This window comes from Anas acuta, chromosome 3 (genome assembly GCF_963932015.1).
Source record: "Anas acuta chromosome 3, bAnaAcu1.1, whole genome shotgun sequence".
In the NCBI taxonomy this organism is placed as follows: Eukaryota; Metazoa; Chordata; class Aves; order Anseriformes; family Anatidae; genus Anas; species Anas acuta.
Genome location: NC_088981.1, coordinates 13,404,180 through 13,424,104, shown reverse-complemented (window position 1 = coordinate 13,424,104; position 19,925 = coordinate 13,404,180). Strand labels below are relative to the sequence as shown.

Below are 19,925 nucleotides of genomic sequence, written 5' to 3'. Positions count from 1 at the left end.
CTGCCAATAAATACAAGACTTGCTCAATGCAGCGTGCAAGCATCCTGTCCTCAGGGTGCCAGCATAAAGCTAAACACAGGCAGAGGTATTTGCAGGATCACGACCTTCAACTGGAAGCACTCAAGCACAGGATTTTCATCCCTGCTGGGTTAAGTAGCATTTGGCATCCTAGAAAGGCAGTCAGGCTTCTCTGCGTCCATCAGTGACCTGCTGGAGATGGTTTGAGGCCTCAGCCTTCAGTCTCAGCAGCTCTGGGACTCCACCAAGGAGGCTTATCCCGGCTCCAGCCTCCATGCCACCTCTCCATGGGTTCATTCTGCATTTACCCCACAAACCACCTCTTGCTTTCACAGGCTTGTGCAACCTGGGAGATCAGGAATATCAGGGGATTTCTGTTTGTGCCCCACTCCTGGGCACAGCTATCCCGTGGACACACACACTGACACCCTCTGACAGATTTGCTCTGCATTCCTGTATCAAATACCCAATTCTGTCATAACACAGAGTTTTAGGAAGCTCCACATGCAACCCTCTTGTAGGAAGTCTTTTTTATTGCAGGGCAGCTGAGAAAGAAGGCTGGCCTGCAGCTCACCCCAACCAACACAACACAACACAACCATATTACTCTTGGGAACTACAATTTTGAGACTGGGCTTCAGACATGCAGTCTTGACTTGCAAAGGGCTGATGAGAAAAACTCTGCTCAGTCTTTTTCCGCCCCTTTTTCCCTGCTACAAAGCAGGTATTTGACCTGTGCTATGTTTTCCAATTGCTTGTCCCCATTTTTCCTTTAATATCCTAAAACTGAGAGTAAGAAGATAATGAAATCCGTGAATTTGTTATAACTGTTCTACTCCTAACCATGTTTTTCAATGGTCTTCCCACCTAGTGTGCACACAACTGATACCTGACCCCGCAAAGAAAGGTAGGAAAAGGCAAAAACAGGCAAAACTACAGAGCCACGTACATACTGGTATTTCTGTGTGCTTTGCACCTGAAACTCCTTGTTGATAAACCTCTCCATCATGCCAGCCTCCTCTTGGGGCTGCCCACCATAAGTAGGGACAGAAGGCTTCAGCACCAAATTTTTCTGTCCCCTCCAGCTTGGTAGTGATGCTCTGGGCTTGGTGTTGATGTGACAGAGGCATGCTCATGAGCCAACAGTTTTCTGGGGAAAAAGACTGAGAAAAGTAGGAAGCTTCCAGCTCTCGCTTGATTTCCACTTCAGCTCATCAAGTAATATTGTGTTCTCCATCCTTTCAACGAAGGCCAGATACACAAATTACAATATAATTCTGACTGAGCATGGGAAAACTTCTCCAGGGGAGGGGCCTGCTGGTCTCTCCATCCTTGGAGATCTTCCAAACTGGCCTGGACAGGACCCTGCTCTAATTTTGGTAAGTTAGCCCTGCCAGCAAGGCCTTCCCCAGCCAGGGCCAAGTACCCAGGAAGGTGGATGCAGCGATGGTTGCCAAACCCAATCAGGAGCCCATATCATCAGTCAAGTTTGTGGTGATGAAGCAGGTGTGAGGTGGAGCCAGAAAGTCACTCTACAGATGAGGATCAGGTCCAGTGATGGTAGCCTGGGTCAGGCATTTTCCTGTGGCTTTTGGCAGGCCCATACTGACAAGACAGGGCCAAGCTCAAGTTAGGAAGCCCATCCGCAAGTCAGGATCCACGTGCAGACCAGCACAGCATTGCTCAGGCAGGGACTGAAGACTGATCTCTAACAGGGCTCCCGTGGGCAGGGAGGTCCCGGTGAGGCTGGTAGGAGCCATTAAGGCTTCTTGGTGCACCCAGGACCATGACAGTCTCCTCCAAAACAATCCTGCTGGGTTTGTGCTTGGTGCCCCACCATCTTCCTCCTGCTGGGCTGTGAGGACCCTGCCCTCGGCCTTGTGGGCTTGTTTTTGCTATAGAAAAGGCTGCTGGCAGCAGGACATACTGGTAGAAAGTGCTGAATGTGTCTGGCCATGAGTTTCTCCCTGAGGTGCATCCCTCCACAGGAAAGCTCCATGAGGCCCTCAGGCGTGTCTGGAAGGCAGCCTGGGAGAGCGGGGTGCCAAAAATATCCACAGCAGCAGGTTGGGTATTAAAAAGGGGGCCTGGAGGCCACCCAAAAGGATCAGAGAGCGAGCTGGGGCCCTCTCAGCCCCGGTGCACTGCTCCGGGAGGGGGGAGATCATGGCTGGGGGGCATGTCCTACACGGGGAGCACCACAGCCTGGGCTGTGGGGGGCTGATTTTGGAGGCGTGTGAGGATTTTGGAGGCATGTGGGGATTTTGGAAGTGTGTGGGGATTTTGGAAGTGTGTGAGGACTTTGGAAGTGTGGGGGGATTTTGGAAATGTGTGGGGATTTTGGAGGAGCGTGCTTATGGGACACATGAGGGCGGCGTGAGGTGGGGCGGGGAGTCCAGCTCCGGCTTGGGCTGCGGGATGAGGGCTCCGCTGCCGGTGCCGGTGGCGGTGCCGGTGCCGCTGGCTCGGGGCGGTCCCGGGGCGGTGCCGTGGCGGCGGGGGCGGCCCGCGGGTGATGTCAGGGCTGCCGTCGGCGCGGTGCATTGTGGGCGAATCCCGCCGCCTCACCGCGGCTCCTCTCCGTGAGGGGGGGAGGGGGGGGGGGCAGCAAACGATGCGCCCGGGGCCGCCCCGCAACCGCCCCGCGACCGCAGCCCGGCGCCAGCGGGACCGGTGAAGCCGCGCTTGGCGGCGCGGGGCGTGCGCTGCCTCCGCCGGCCGCAGCGGGAGGCGGCGGGGCCAGGTGAGCCGGGGCGGGGAGGGCGGCGGAGGGCGATGGCGGAGTAAAGGGGGAGGGGGGGGGGGCGCGGGGTTCGCCCGCTGTGGGGGGGGGGGGGGGGCGCGGGGTGCGGGCCCGCACCGGGCCGGGCCGCTCCGGTGCCGCGCGCGGGGCAGCGCGGGATTTGTAGTCCGCCCCTCCGCGCTGCGAGCTGCAGGAGCCAGGCGGGGGACTCGGTTTCCCAGCGTGCCCCGCGGGGTGGGCGGGCCCCAGGAGGAGTGACGGCTGCCCGCCGCCAATCAGAAGGCGGGACGGGGTGGGGCGAACCATCTGCCGAGAGGGGAGGGGGAGGGGGGTGCCGCTAGCTGCAGTGCAGGGGCGGACGCGGCCACCTCGGGCGGCGGGGGAGGCGGGGCGGCCCCAGGTGAGGGGCTGCGGAAAGGAGGAGGGGGGGTGGGGGGCGGCTCCCGGGGCCACGGGTTCGAGTCCCGGCGGTGCCGGTCCGGGGGCGAGGCGCGGGGAGGGGCAGGGCGGGGGGCGAGGGCACCGCGGGTGGGGGGCACACGGCCTGGGCATGGGGGATCGGGGGCTCAGCGGGCATCGTGGTGCCCCCCAGCCCCGTAGCAGCGTGCCCGTGGCTCGGGCGGGCGTGTGCGCCCCGCCTGGTGCGAGGGATGGGCGGGGGGTGGTGGGGAACCAGCCCCGTCCCTCGGGGTTTTGTTGGGTTTGGGGCACGGAGCTCCGCTGCCATGTCCTGGGGGTGGAGGGTTCCTCTGCTGTAGGCTTCTTCTTCCCCTCCATGGGGAGATTTTGGTGCTTGGCGCTCAGTGGTGCCTGAGGCGGCTTTGCAGCCGCCAGCCTCGTGCCGTGGTGCGTGTGGCACACGAGGCTGTGTCGGGCACTCGGCTTCCACACATACATAGCAAAAATGTACCCCATACCCACCCCACACCTCGTCTCAGACCCACCACCGACGTCCAAGACGACCACCGTGACCTTGAAGCACGCCTCGTGCAGCACCAGGAACCGGCGAGCCGAGGGCCACCGACTGGCGCTGCCCCTCCAGGGTCCGCTGAGCCAGGCACTGCTCGGTTCCTTCTGGTTTTTGGGGGGATTTTGATACCTCCTGATGTGGTGCCTGCTCAGTTTCTTGTGTTTTTTTTGGGGTGGGATTTCAGTACGTGCTGCTGTGGTGTTCCGGACTGGCCCAAACCAGGTGTACATTTAACATTCTCCTACGTTTTTCGCTTCCCGTAGGCTTGCAAGGAGGACGTGTAGGTAATTTGATTGATGGAAGGAGAGATTTCCTGATTTTACCACAGGATATGCATTTCTTTATGTCCTTTGTGCTGTCGCTGGAAGTGCTACCTTTTAGCAATAAACTTCGCGGTGAATCACAACAGAGATCTTTGAGTATCTGAATTTTTTCTTTGTAGGAGTGAGTTTAACCTCGTGCTGTGTGTGAGATAAGGTGTGCAACCTGCTAGCTCAACGCTAAAGCTTACAGGTGCTACGACGATCAGCAAGCATCAGAACTAGTAGCAGTTATTCACCACATTCCACTCTACCAACTTATTTTGAGACTTTCTCAGTGGAATATGCGTGGGCTACGAATTATGTGTTAATTTTTTTTGTTTGTGTGCTTGTGATCATCCATGCCATAGGTATTTTCATACAGATGCACATGAGGTCAGAAACTTTTGAGACGCGATGCTCCTTGGCGTATGTGGTGTCCACTGCTGGAAATTCTGTGTTCTCTGTGCTTTTGCATGCTTTGTGATAGTTTCATTCCTTCAAGAATGGGCATCTTCTCTGTCTGGTGAAGAAAAACACCGGAATTAACATTTCCTTTTAGGTCAGTTCTTGCCAGGATCAGTCTCAGGGATATATATATATATTTCTTGTAATAGTTAGCAAGAACAAAATCAGATCCATCAGTGTTCTTGGTCCTCTAGAAATGATTTTCTCTGGTGTAGGAAATGTATTTCAACAGCTTCCAGGGTTGATGCTAATGAAGTGCCCCCCACCTCAGCCCATGTATTGATTTCCTTCCCCTTTCCTCTCCATCTCAACCCCAGTGTTTGGTGCTGAAGGAAAGTGTGGTGGTGAAGCCAACTACATCTCGATGCTGGAACAGGCAGAATGAAACCCTCCTCTGATGGAAGCTGTTGGTACTTGATGTTTTCCAGAGCAGGAGTGATCAGACAGATCCAGGAAGAGCCAAATCCTTCTTTCTTCTTTAAGTGCTGTGATTCCTTTGTGGTTTCTTGCCTTCTCTTACAGAAAGATTGCCACATCACTTTATAGCCTGTTAGATAGCCCACTACTCTGATGGATCTTGCTATGGGTTCACCTCTTCAGTCACGTCCTGTCAGTTTTCTACATTGGTCTTATTTAGGTATGTGTCTGTGTACGGGTTCCAGGTAAACTCTGTGGGAATGGCTTCCTGGGAAGGTCCTAGATTAGATTCATTTGCCAGAGCTCCATGATGACCTTCCAGTAACATTGGTTCACTTTGGAAACAGTGAATAGAGCAGAAGACAGAAAATAGGACCTCCTAGGACAGTGTGTCTCTACAGAGTCCCTAGGGGCTTTGTAGACTATTCTCGTATTTTTAGTGGCTTGTTGACTTTGTTGATTTCTCCTCCTTTGAACGTTGCAAGGCACAGCCCAAGATTTGCTGGTGTGATTGTTGAAGCACTTGCCAATGTTTAAGCTCAGCTGGTTTGCTGAAGAAGATAAAAGAATGGGTACAACTAGTGCTTCATTCCCACCTTCTCTCAAAAAAAAAAAAAAAAAGAAAAAGTGGATATTCCCCAGAAACATCCTGAAATCCCCTGAAGTGTCATTTTGAGACGTTGTCTAGGTGGAATAAGCACCACGATTGCTTTGGGAGACAGAAAGAAGAAAGACCTGCTATAAAGCTTCCTTCCCTCAGGCAGAGGAAGAATGGGGAAATCGTTCAGACACTTATTGAAGCATTAGGAAAGAGAGGTGGGAGATGATGGAGATGATGTAATTTATGCACTTTTGTGGCTGAACTCTGGCTGAGGCTCCCCTGCCTGTAGGAGCCTTACAAGACAGAAGCTGGACATTGGCAGCCCTCCTTTGTGTCAGGCAGGACCAGCTCTTGGTCTTTTCCCCAGTAGTGGAATGTGTATCACGCCGTTGAGACCTGCTGCAGTTATCCCAGTAAATATGGGAAATCTAGGAATAGCAGTGTGATTTTGGATCTCGGTGCATATCAGGTGCTGTTTCATGTGAACTTTTCAATTTTTTGAAGAAAAGCAAATAGCATCAATATATTGGGCTTTACATGGAAAAAAAAAATTACTACCAGAGTAGGATTTTCATCGGGCTCACAATCCCTTTTGGTTTTACCCAGTTCCCCACTGCCTTCCATTAAGTCTTCTTCGCTCCTCAAGAGGTGTTTGCATGGAAAAGGGAAGGAAGATACTGACTGTGTGATGGACTGTAGGTGTAATCAAATAAGATGTGCCTGGAAAGCCTTTCCTTTCGGTGTCAAGCCATGTCACCTTTAATTTGGTGAACAATGTAAAAGGAACAGACTGCAGATGACGGGCTGACTCCAGCCATATAGGCACAATGGGAAGCAGAGAGAGAGCTGCTGGGCAGAGATTTCCTTTTTTTTTTTTTTTTTTCTTTTCTGAGAAATAGGGCAGCCTAGACTAAAGAAAGAGATTTAGTGTCAGCCGTGACAGATGGAAGTGGATTCCTCGCTATCCATGCGATAGGAAATGTTCCAAGGCTCACCATCGGCCCAGAGGCTGTAAGTGGAGAAGTTTTGGTGGCCTACCCATCAGATAGAAAGAGACTGCCAAACAGATAAGGAGAAAGTTGATCTCCACTGAAAAGACTTCAACTGCAGGATCATAAACCCACCTGGGAAGGCTAAAATCCTTTATTGCTCCAGTCCTTTTCCTACCAGTGACACATATAACATGCTTTTCCTAGCTGGAAAACACTCTTCTTGGTGTTGCAGTCAGCTGTTTTATAGTCTTTTTATTTGTTATCCTGAATAATTTTGCATGTGCACAGGGTGTGTCATTTCATGTGATAACTGTCGTGAAACCTAGCCTTGTATTCCTGTTTGCTTTCCCCTCTTTTAACCGCTTACTAGTTTTAGAGAGACTTTGGTTTAATCCTGAGAAATCTTAATTTTTAAGGCCTTTGGTCTGTCTGGTAGCACACCAGGAGGTTTTGGCTCTCCAGATACACTGTTTTCAGAGAGATGGCCCTATCTGCACACTTGTCTAGTCATCCAAAAACACCTAGCCTTTCCTATAGGTCTGGATGTCATGGCATCTCCCTTCTGCCTGCCTGCCGGTTAGTTTTAATTCTCATTTTCCATTCTCTGAACGTGTCTGGTGAAGAAGTAAGACCGATTTCCAGATCCTCTGCAAAGCTCTTGAAAACAAAGTATAAAAAATCCTTGGCATCATCTCTCTTTGTTCAGACTTTCTATTCCTTGTCAGTCTGTCATGCAGCAGACTGGCTGGCTGCTCTGTGGTCAAGTATGTGTGGAAAATACATAACGTTCATCTTTAGCAGTTTGTTCCAGCTCTTTGATATTTTTTTGCTTGATGATTTTACATTTAATGTAGTAAAATACATCCCTTTTTCTTCCTTTCTGTGTATATTCTATTTTTAAAAGACTTTTGCTCGTAAAATAAGCCAATTAGAATTAAAATCAAGCAATTTAAAGAACAAAACAGAGGTTGCTCTGGCCAAGGATTTGATTTTTCTTTTTTCTTAGGGTGGCATATTTCTCCTCTTAGAGCTACTATTGAGTTACAAACCTGATCACCAAAAGGCAGCTGAAGTTACCCACTGCTGCCCTTCGCAGCTCCTCTGCTCTCCCTCAGCAAACCACAGCTGCTGCATCATTCTGGTCAGAGGGTCAATGGGGTAGTTTTGCTGCTACATCTTAGAATTTAGGCTTGATACAATTAATTTACCTATCTCCTTTAAATCCATTGTTTTCTTTTGTACATATGCTATTCCTCCACTGGAGTGACCTGGCCTTCTTTCTTCATACCTTGTTCGCTGGAGTGCCCAGGAATGCAGTCCCTTCAGCAACTTCCTAAATGTGCTTCCCTGCATCTATACATTGTAATTCCCCAGCTTCTTTATGAGACCTGTTTCACCCCAAAAGGTCCCATTTCAATATGACATACCGCTGAAAGCACGGTATTTGGTGTTTTTGTTTGTTTGTTTTGGTTTTGTGCTTATAACATTTTGTCTTTTTCCTTCCCCCATTGCAGAATTAGGTAACCCAGGTTATCGTTCTTGGCCTTTTTGCCACCAAAAGCCACGGACATGATGCTTGCTAGCTTCTGGCTGGTGTGATGCCGCTGGAGTTGCATGCTGTTGCTTCCTTAATGCTTCAGAAAAAGCAGTGAATGGTCATTTCTTGTTCGCTTTCTCCATGCTGAATTGTTTCTATAAATCTCAATCACATGGCACCTCAACTTCTTCATGGGAATCTGCCCTCCAGGGCTCGGCGTGCTGCTCTTGCACTGATGACAGGCAGGTTATCACACTGTGCTTTTACCTCACAAGCTCAGCTGTCGGTGTGCCTAAGATCTGAGTGGCTGTTCTTGGTGCAAGGGGTCAGCGAGGAGGTGTCACCAACAGGATCGCTGCCAGTCAGCACAAAGACCTATTGCCACACGATGTTTTTCCCTCCCTGGCATTCACTGATGGTGGGAACTTAGCCTGAAGGCAGGATTGTATCTGTAATTCTTTCTTCCTCCTCCCCAAACCTCAGTTCATGCAGTTCATCCATCCCTAATGTGAAAAAGCAATGCTTTGTAGCTGTGAGGTAGGGGCGCATCTGTCCAGAGGCACGCAGCTGGCCTTGTCTCTATTTATTTATACAGAATCTAGATGCTTTGGACTCTAAAATGTACTGGTTTAGGGGTTGTGCAAAAGTTATCAAAAGTAATTGGTTTCTTGTGTCTTGCTTTCCTTGGAAAATAGGTTGGCTTGAGGCAGTTACTTGGCTGCTTTGAAGGAGAAATGGCTGAGCCCTGTGGTTTCGTGGTAGGCTGAGGACTTGGTGCTATGAAAGCAAACACAGAGCACAGCTGGACTGAAGCTGAACTGGATCTGAGGTGCCACTCCTGCATTATGCTGGTGCTTGCATTTGACTGACCCTACAACGAACCAGTTCGAGTAGCTCAAAGCCAAGGAAATAACCTTGAAGAGAATAACCTTGAGGAGAGAACTCTTTCTTTTCGCTGCAGGTAGCGTTTAGTGGTGAAGCAGGAACCTGAAGTTGTGGATCCAGGATCAGTCTACCTTTGTAGACTGTAGGTAATGCCCTGTAACCACTGTGCTGCTTCCATTGATTGCCAACTTTCATTCATTAGTGTCTTGGCACCCAAAAATGTGGGTTTGGGGTTTGTTTTTAGTAAAATTTGCAGTAGCTAAAGCACGCCTTGATCTGAAAAGAGCAAGAGATCTAGAATCTGCCACCTCCCTTGCTCTAGTTGCTTTCCTTTAGGAAAAGAAAACTCCAGTGAAACAATTTGCAGCTTCTGTAGGATGATGAGGCAGAGAGGAGGAGCCCTTCAGTCTCTTAAATATTCATAGAAGATGCTTCTGTGTTAAATGAATTTGCCTTTCAGTTGCCTTTTGGGTAAGATACCTGCATTGTAAAGAGTTTAGTTATCAAGTGACTAGGAAGGCATCCTTCAGCCTTTCTTCATCTCCATTGTTTTAATGGCCATTTGGTGTGGATGCTGGCCTATTCCTGACTCCGATGTCTGTCTGTCCAGTTGTAGGCAAGGACAGAATTGCCCCAGAATTGCCCCACTACCTCCTGCTGCTCTCTGCAGCAATGCTGTGCTCTGTGGGCATGACCTGTAGGCCTTATTCCTAGGTGTCTGAGCCTGAGCTTGGTTGTGCTAAGAAGTATTTTGTGTAAGATGCACTTCTTCTTTCTGTTTTTCGTGACTCTTTCATCTCATTGTCTAGAAAGAGTGGTTGCCCATCAAGCAAAGATGAAGCTTGCTGGCCTTTGTAGGTTGAGCAGGAGGAAAAAAAGGGTAAAAGACAAATTCAAAAGGAAGGCAGCAAAGTGTTTTCTCACTCTTTTGATGGCATGGGGGAAAAGAGAGGAGGCATTAAGTTCTAGGTCTCAGGGCTGCCTGCTCACGTGTAGGTCTCTGCAACCTATTTCAAGACTGATGGCGACTCAGAAGCTGATATTTCAGTATAGTTGCTTTTTTTGCCAAGCAAATTTTCTTTAACCTTGCCATCTGCGTTTCTGACTGTGGTGCAATTCTCCTTATTTTTTTCCCCCACTACAAAGAGCCCAGGCTGGACTCGAAGCAGTGATTGTTGTGTCTGTGGAGTATTATTAGAAGTGTTCTCTGGTAGCCAGCCTGCCCTGGCACATTGAACACAGAAGGCGTAATTACCCATTTCAGGTTGAGATCTGTCTGAAAAACTGTGAGCTTTTGCCAGCTTAGGTATAAATTTTGTTTCCATTACTTGAACACAGTTATGGATTGAATTAAAATAATTTTTACAGTAAAGACACAAAATACAACCGTATGTATTCTGTAATAGGAAATTCTCAGGATCCAGTTACCTGGCAAAGCATTGGCAAATTGAGGATCAAAGTACAAATATGGATTATTACAATGAATCTGCCCCGAGGAACAGATTTTGAAGTTTTTTTTTTATTATTATTATTCCTTTTTTCTTTTTCTTTTTTTTTTCTTTTTTTTTCTTTTTTTTTTTCCTTGAAGGTCTGATAGCAGAATGAGAAGACACGTGCCTAAGTCATAGAGCTGTTAAACTCAACAAATAAGAGAACTTGTTCTTGTGGTTTATGGGTGGGAAATGATTGTTTGCATGGGCTGGGAGATGGGAAGCACATGCTGACAGTTGTGGACTGGACGGCATCGTAGATACATGTGGAAATGGCTTATATAGAGGCAATTGAGGCCAGCTTGTAAAACTCTTGCATGAGCTTAGTAACACCATTTCTCCTTGGAAACTGACTCTTGCAGCAGTGCAGACAGAATTAAACAGAGCATGCTTGCATTTGCAAGAATTTTCATGTGTCTTTCTAGGATGTTCAGTCACAGAGAGAAACAGGTGTGGGCTACAGCTGCTATCTGCCTCGATGGTATTGTGTTTGTTGTTAATATTATCTTTAGATCAATTATGAAGGAAACAAATTCCTCTAGAATCGTATTGTAGGCCCTTCAGATAACAATGACATTTGAGCTTCGAGTCTCAGAGCAAGTTTTACATCCCTGGGTGCTTTTGTCTTTGAGGAGGAGAAAAAAAAAAAAAGCTTAGAGCCATTGAATGTGGTTGAGAATGTATTGGGATTTCCCAAGGGTAGAAGAAAAAGTGGGTCAGCCGTGAGGACATCACCTTTGAGCAATTCACCATCTGTCTGCAAACTAAAAAAAACTGTTAAGGCTGCAGATCAGAGGATGTAACTGTAGGTTTGCGGAAAGTAGGAGGTAAAAGAAGGTTACACGTGCTCCTCTGAGCATGTTCCAACCAAGGCAGAGAGCTTCCCAGAAACATGGAAGAAATAGTTAAAGGAGGGCTGTAGAGAGGTGATTTAAGTGGCTAGCAGCTGGCATGATAAAATGTTTCCGTCAGTCCCAGGAAATCTCTTCTGTGTAATTACAAACAGTCTCTGCTGAGATCAGCAGTGGGCTTGGAAGCCAGGAAAATTTTGTCCCACATGGTCTCATTTGGTCTAATGTGATGTATCAGTGCAGCAAGTGTCAGCTACCTCACTTACTCTAATTTTTTATTAAATTTCAGAAAGCTCTGGGCGACTTGAAATCCAAGTGGCAGATCTATAAATACATGATTTTTTTTTCTTCCCTGTCTTCCAGAAGTGGAATGAAAATTTACGTGATGTCCAAGGGGTGTCAGGTGCAGGCCAAGCGACACCAGAAGTATAACCTCTGCTTAGGTTTTGCTTTTTTTCCAGAAATATTTATTTTGGCAACCAGCAGACTACTCAAGCTTTGCAAATAGCGATCTATATTGACTTTGCAGCTGAAGTGTATCTACCTGCAGTTAAATTTATTTATTGGAAGCAGACCGTCATGTCTGTCTGTTCTATCACTAGAGGCTTAAGTTGGTTATGATGTTAAGAGAGATTTCCTGGTGTTGTATTTAGTTTTCTGATCAAAAATCCGAGCAGCTTGGTTGGGAAGACCAGAAGAAAGTAACAGACTTCCCTCTCCAAGTCCCATTTCTCCCCATTTTCTGACCTCTGCAGCTGAGTCTGCTGGTGGGAGAGAATTAGGATCATGTAAGAGCGCCCGCACTGTTGGCAGTTTCTGCTGCACGTTCCTAATGATTTGTTGCCGTAATTAACTGTGCTGATTCTCCCTGTAGATAGGTGGGTTTGGCACAGAAACCACTGCTGTGGCTGACTGCTTTGTGCACTAGTACAGTACCTGGCAGCGTGAGCTGACGGGTGGAGGGGGTTTGTTTTCCTTCGTGCTCTGATCCTTCAAAGGCACTGCGGGGGCCAAACTGCATTGGGTTGGCTGCATAACCAGCGAGTGGTAATAGTGCTGTCAAGGGGCGTCTGCTATCGTATTTATTACATTCCCTTTAGTGCAGCCTGGGGTTAGCAGAAAATCTGGAGCTGCCTGTCTCGATCGCAGCATTTCAGATTTTATGTGTTTTTCCTGGTCACATTTGCATCACTTCTTCACAGGCATGAAACAGAAGCCTCTCAAAGGTGAAAAATAGTCCCGGTATCTTGCAACCTCACCTTTAGATATTTTGTTTATTTTACAGAAATGCTTTGAATAACAAATCCAGAATGTCTAAAGCTGGTGCCCTTGCATGCTTATGGGAAGAATATGTCACAGAGGAGAATTTAAGCCACAACTGCTAGGAGTTGAGCCTGCTCTCTGAGCAGGATTTGCTACAGCAGAGGCAGGCAATGAAGGAAGATGTGTGTCTACAAGGAACAATTCAGAACCTTTCGAGCTCCTGCTGTCAGACCGACCCTAACGTATGACTTGTTTTAGATTGCTCTTTCAAGTTCAGCAGGAGGTATGATATATTCCAGGGTTGAAGCATTGTTAGTCCAGTACACTGTATTTTCTTTTAATCAACTTGTTTCTTGTATTATTATATGCATTTCTATCCTAATAAAAGAATGCTGGTGCACGGTGGAACTTACTTATACAAAAAAATAAGTTTTTGTTTTTTTTGTTGTTGTTTTCACATGACGGGTTTAATTTTGAAAATTGGTATTGTGTGGAAGCAGATGAAGTTTGTAACATAGTGAGTGACACTGAGCGCCTGCAGTTAATGGCACTGTTGACTGAGCCCCAATTCTGCTGCTCAGCTGCACTTGGAAACCCTGCTGTTGTTCTTTTTCTTCTAAGCACTCCCAATCCTACTTACTGTATTCCTTTCTGATTACCTGCCCTGTCAGTTTCATTTTGGCCTAATGCTGATAAACTTGCTTCTTTGTGGGATCTTTTAAACCAATATTCATGGTGGGAACAGCTAAATTATACCTAAATTCTGTTCACAACTTTTTTTTTTACTTCCTGCCATTCAAGTATTGGAAAAGGAGATCAATCTGATTTCTAGACTGTGGTTTACCGGGGCTGTTTCTTTTGTTTTTGTGCAAGTCCAGCCTCATCTCACCTAAAAATCTGTAGTTTGCATTAGCTGTCTAAAACACTCTTGGGATCTGCTGTTAAAGTGGATCCCTTGTTCATGATGTGGGCAACACTTTGATCAAGTAATGAAGGTCCTGGGCTACAGCAGTTTAAATAAACTTCACTTGTTCTAATTGTTTTAATTTGTAGGCTTCCAGAGGTGAGGATGTGTCCTGACATAAAGTGACATATTGCAATTCCTCAACAGTGAGATAAAGACACTTAAGGCTATCCAGGACCTTTAGTAAGATGGTGAGACAGACCTCCATAGCTTTGTTCTGCTCTTTAATAACCACCTTGCATCTGATGAGTTTCCAACTTGATGTTTGTTTAAGTTTGGCTGTATTTTGAGCACTGCTAACCCATTATACTGAGACTGAAATGAACTAACATAGGAAAGATCTCATATAAATGCTTGAGATTTCCACAAGGAATGCTCCATATTTATAAGTTTGATTTTAAGAATGCTGGGATCCTGTAAAATAAGGAAATCATTCTTCCAGTCAAACTGTTTAAAATTTTGCCTGCCTGAAAGAGAACTTGTAAGATAAGTACTTGGGGTGCACATATGAGACTTTCTAATTGATTCTTTATTGTTTGGTTTCTGGCCTCCTTGAAAGGATATGGGGGATGTGTGTATACACATGCATACACTACTTTGAAAGTAACTGATAAAAACATAAATCTGCTCATACCAAGTCATATCACGGGTCCATCTAGCCCAGTATCCTGTCCCAAGATTGCCAAGACTGAATATGTGGCGTAGAGAAGAAGAGCAGAGAAAACATAAAATGACTCTCCAGAATGCTCTTCCTACCTTCAGTGGTTCATGAACTGGAGGCTTCCTAAGCCAAAGATGGAATGTTTCTATGCAGCTCATTAATGGATTTTTAATTATAATCACGTATTTCTCCTGAATTTGTAAAGTCAGGTTTTGAATCTGTGTAAGCTTTTAGCATCTGCCGTGAAAGTTCTTCAGCCTAACAACTTCTTTGAAGTTCCTTTTGCTTGCTTTGAGTTTTTCTCCTGATGAATGCAAATGTGAACAAGGCAGGTGCATTTGATGGTCTGGCTCTGCCAAACTAATAGGCTGCAACATCAGGCCTTGCACTGACATAATTCTTTCCTCCTAAGTTTCTTACCGTCATCTCTCCTAGTCACGCTTCTCAGCTGGTCTAGATTTTCATGTCAGTTCAATAATTGCTGCTATATTACATCAGTTTTTCTTGCAAGCTGCCTTAAAATTAAGGAGACCATTTATCCACGTGTGCTATTCGTGGGAGCTGTCTTGATGCCAAGTAGAAGGAACAGATAGCAGAGCAGTGTGTCAGAATATTTAGTGCGGCCTGTTTAAGCATGTTTTTTTTTGTGTGTGTGTATATATATATATATATATATTTTTAAGGCCAAGACTAAATTTATAAAACTCTAAAGATTCTTCGGTATGGACTGGAAGAGATAGCAGTATGCAAGAGCTATTTCACATAGCATGCTGAGGTTGGCCAAGAGACAGGATTTGGTCCTGTTGTTGTCACTGTTGCTTTCTTGCAGCTGCTTTCATTTCTACTTCATATACTATTGCTAGGAAGATGGTTTTACAGTATTATGGGCTTCCTCAGCTCTCTTGCTTCTCTTCTTGGGACAGGGGTGCAGTTATTTCCTGAAAAATGCTACAGAAAAAGACAGACTGAACTTTTTTGTCTTCCTAGTCACAGTCTTCAAAGTTATATACCCTTAGGTTCTGCAATCTGTACATCTTAAAGCTAAAAGTGACAAAGATAGCTCAGAGTTCATATGCTTGGACATACTCATTGGAGTCAGAAACAGCCTTACTGGTGGTCATGAGAGCTGTAATTCCTCCATCTCTGCTCCAGTCCCTCTTAATACCCCTTAGCATTGTGTCTGCACGTGAAACGTTCTGTGCTTGTGTTGGGGAGGAGGTGGTAGTGCCTTACCTGTCCCCCACTGACCATCTTTTACCACCTCACTTCTGTAATTTCAGTAGCAAATTCAACCCCAGCAAAGGGCTGGCACCAGGCTTAGATGCAAACAACCTCTGTGCTTTATTTTATTGATTCAGATTGAATTAAAGTACTGCATTAAGGCATGATTTATAAGCACTTATGTTTTCTGCACAAAGCTAACTTCCACCCCTTCTTTTACCCTTTCTCTGGAACTTTTGGTTAATGTGTGTTAGATCTTGTCACGGGTGTAGGCAATGCTTCTGGGTTGCTCTGGTAAACCCAATGTTTCTGCAGTATTAATACTGCCTCAGGAACAAATTTTTGGTATGGTATCCCTGCTTTGTGCTGCTGCTGTAATCTAAAACAGCTTAAAATTTGTCTCAGGCTGTAATTAAATTGGCTTTTTGTTTGGCTGCATCACTCTGGCTGCACCAGAGCACATCAGTAAACTTTGTTCTCTAATTCTGTATCACCAAATGGCTGCTATTCATGGTAGTGCCCCAGGAGGATTTTATTCTGTTTCAAAGCCAGTAAAGCTTTCTACGACCGCTTCTTTAAATAACAAACATGCTGGTTTTGAACACATATATTATAATGTTGATGAAGGAACGTGGTGTATAAAGCATCAGAGAAAGCAGTTACCTAGCTGTGGGAATTTGTTGACTTTCGTACTCTGTCTTCGCCCTAAAATTATTCCTTTGGATTAAGAGATGGTACCTGCCCCTGTATGTGTATGTTAATGTGCTTTTATCTTCTCGTGAAGTTGAGGAGGTAGGACAGTCTATAACTAAATGACTTTTCCTTAAATAATAGAAGAAAAGGCAGCCGTAGAGATTTTGGGGGATTCTCTCCCGTGCAGGCTGCAATGAGGTGCAGGGAGGCTGGGTGGACAGCATATGCAGAGCTTGTTGCTAGCTTAGGGCTGGTCAGTTCAGCTCTTCTGGCTGGAATAAAGGAGCCAGGGAATAGCATTAGAATCGCTCATTAGGAATAAGAAGCACAAATATTGTGCTGCCAAACACAGAGTGTACTTTTTTCATTGGAGAATTTTCCATTTTCTTTCTGTCTTCACTAGCTGGGAACTGAAAGTGGCTGCTCTGTACAGATACAGGATTCTTTCTACGGGAATTCGAAGCATTTCACAGTGTCATTTCTTCTGACTTTTTATTTTATTTTTTTTGTAATTCAGTTTCTTCCTATCTCTCTTTTATCATTTTGATTGTACTTTATTAGATGTTGGATTGTGTGAACGTTTCTCAGAAGTCCTCTTATTTCATTATTCTGCTGCTTGTTTTTTCCACATAGTTATCTTCTATTTCGAGAACAAAATCTTTTGACTTGCTCGTATTCTGATGTTTGATCATCCTCTGTCTTGGACTTTGTGACATATTTCTATCTGCTGCTGCCTTGTGCACACGGCATGCTGGTCCCTTCCTATCTTTCCGTGGTCCTTTCACTGCTAGGAAATGAGCTCTTTTCGCTACTTGAGCTCTTAATTTACTGGTGACTTTGTTCATTTTTTTGTGGCCTGAAGAAGTGTGATGGTCTTTTATTCCCATTTGATACTTACAGTGTTAACCTTATTTAACTCATCTGTCAGAGTGCTGCGGTAACACTCATTTTTAGGAAGGAAAATAAGGAATATTTTGGAATATTTGGGGGGGAGGGAAGGAAGATAGAACCATGAAGAAAGCTTAATAAGAGATCCATGCAGTCTGGCCTATTTCTAAAGCAAGAAAGGGATCTTACAGGAAGAGGCAAAATGCATTTGGAAAATCTATTACTTCTGTTTCGATTCAATTTCTTCTAGAGCACGGGATTCAGTGTGTATCTGGAAGTCAGTTTTGTAGAATTGTAATCTTAAGAAAATGAAGCAAAATTAATTTCAGCATAGGGTATCTGGAGCTCCCTATAAAAGCAGGGAAAAAGGGGCATGGGGCATGCAAACGCTATAGGAATAAGATATCTTTCTATATTTTAATTTGATAATTTCTATCAGTGTGTATGTTATTAGGAGGACTAATCTGTACATGGCTGAAGCCCTTTCTAACCATCCCTATCTTCTTTGCTTGGCTGTCCATCACAGTGGCAGTGTCTAATTCTGGCTCCCCAAAGGGCCTTCTACCCTACTCTGATGCTTTTAGGCTTATTGAATGCAATACCTGGCAAACCCTTCTGATTTGTGTTGGATGTCGTCCAATGAAAACCATAAAAACTGCCGATGTTGCAGCTGCTCTGTTAAAGCAAGACCTTTTTGCTCAGTAACAATAACAGCTCTTGCAGCATTTGGCATTAGATTCTCTTTGACTTGTTGGCTGTCAGGCCCAAGAGCCTTGGACTCCTGCATGGTTTAGCTGGGAATTGTCACCCTTTTAGTTTGTGCTGCTGACTTGAAGCATGGTTGCGTCTGCCAAGTTTGTGCATGGGTTGAGCTCAGGTATTTGCAAGGTGAGTTCGCCTTCTTTCCTAAGAGACTGGTTCTGATTTAGTGATAAACAAAACCTTTGGAAATATAGCATGTACTTCTGCCATAACCTGTGCTAATTCTGTCATTCCTTTCCCCTGTCCCTTTTTTCCCCCAGATAAATGGCTCATTTAAATTGGGAGCTACTAAAATACTCTCTGGCTGGCAAATGCAGTGCCTAGCAGCAGTCATCAAGGACGAACCAAACATGAGTGGAGGAGGGGAGCAGGTCGACATCCTTCCGGCCAATTATGTGGTCAAAGATCGCTGGAAAGTGGTAAGTAGTACTGACTTTGTGCCTCCTTTGGTATCCCAAACACATCTCCTTCTTCTGTAGTAGTATAGAAACTTACTCAGTTAGTCCTGGGTTCCAGCAAGAGACAGTGGAGTCCTACAGTTTGTCCTATATGTTAGTAGAACACTGCAAGGAGATGGTCAATATTGCTCTAGTGTTTTTATTTTAGAACATCTAGTATTTTTAGAAGACTAAACCTGCCAGGAATTTTCAGTTACGATTCAACTGTTGCAGCAGGCTGAGTCATCTTTTAGTAGGAAACTCTGATTTTGAGATATTGTGGCAAAGAATACTAGAGATATCCCTATAAATAAATAACATTGCAAAAAGATAATTTAAATGCAAATGTTTAAGGTTAGAATGTCATTGACTTCAAAAGTCAGAAATTCCATAGTTATCTTGTTGGTACAATTTCTGTGTTCAAATAATTATAATACTATTAAAAATTATGTCATCACATGTTAAGAGTTTTAGGTCTTCATGAATGAACTGTCTCATCTGGTGTGCAAGCTGGATAGGACGCATTGAATCAGTGGAATCATTTCATCTTTTCACGTATACATTGTGTTGCTGCAGATCTTAATATCCATTTAAATTTGTGGCTTGACTTTGTCATTTAAATGCACCTTTTTGTGTTTCTTGCTGCTATAGTATCTGTGTCAGGAATATTTTTTTATTCATTCTTTTATCAGGTGATATACAAGAAAACTATTAGCTCGCTTTTACAGAAAGGGTCTCAAATTTCATAGAATCATAGAATCATAGAATATCCTGAGTTGGAAGGGACCCTTAAGGATCATCAAGTCCAACTCTTGACACCGCACAGGTCTACCCAAGTTCAGACCATGTGACTAAGTGCACAGTCCAATCTCTTCTTAAATTCAGTCAGGCTCGGTGCAGTGACCACTTCCCTGGGGAGCCTGTTCCAGTGTGCATCTAATTTAATTATATCTTTTTTTTTTTTTAATTATTTTTACAGACTGCTTAATATTTATGACCAAAGCACAACTCTGCTAGACATCATGAGCATCCAAGCATGCTCAGTACTTCTATGGACTGGACCTGGCTGTCTTGGTTTAGGCACCCAGCAGACGAGCTTGAGAACAATGACAGCTTGTGAGCAGAAGCTTGTACAGAATGATGCAAAAACACTGGTAGAGACATTGGGAGAATCCCATCCTCTAGACATGTGTTTCATTGCCTCCAGATTTGTTCAGAGGATGCAGATTCTCTTAGAAACTAGAACATAATACATAAAAGATTGCTTAAGTTTTTACTGTTTAAAGTTCTGTATTATTTTTCTGTATTTTGCCTTTGTCTTAAAAGAAAAAAAAAATAAGGAAAATTAAAATTTCATTTGTGCCACAGTGTCCATTTTTAACTTGAATTACCAACAATGTCGGAATCATTAAACTCACAACACCAACCTCTATAGTTTGAACTGCAAGTGATTTGGGGTAGCAGCACTAAGCAGTTTCCCTGTGCTGACTGGGTACAGTACAGCTGTCTCGTGAGTTATGCAGTGGGCTGTGAATATCAGAGGACTTAAAGAGACTCAGGACTGTGAACTCTCTTCAGATCCAGACTGTGAGTTGATTATTTTCAACAGCCCACTTCATACAAGGTACCATTCCTTCATTAGTCTTACATGTTGACTGTATCTCTTTGTTGCCTTGAACAGTTAGTTGCACCTTTTTCTCTGTTCCTGTTACTCCCCCATTGCCTGCCTCTCTTCATCCCAAGATTTTGCTCCTGATTTCTCCAC

At 45.1% G+C, this 19,925-nt stretch overlaps 1 protein-coding gene across 7 annotated transcripts in view; it reads left to right on the top strand.

Annotated features, from left to right (window-relative positions):
* Positions 1-2,539: 2,539 nt before the first annotated feature.
* Positions 2,540-19,925, top strand: part of TTBK1 (tau tubulin kinase 1) — a 104,491-nt gene continuing 87,105 nt past the window's right edge. Inside the window, exons 1-4 of one of the 7 annotated variants that reach the window (XM_068675729.1) lie at positions 2,540-2,761; positions 12,557-12,817; positions 13,588-13,689; positions 17,984-18,142. In XM_068675729.1, the coding sequence (XP_068531830.1) occupies positions 13,687-13,689; positions 17,984-18,142 (162 nt within the window). In that variant the 5' untranslated portion in view covers positions 2,540-2,761; positions 12,557-12,817; positions 13,588-13,686. Of the gene's footprint in view, positions 2,762-3,055; positions 3,162-12,556; positions 12,818-13,587; positions 13,690-17,983; positions 18,143-19,925 lie in introns of those variants that run through there. The other 6 variants (XM_068675730.1, XM_068675727.1, XM_068675728.1 and 3 more) reach the window with 6 other exon arrangements.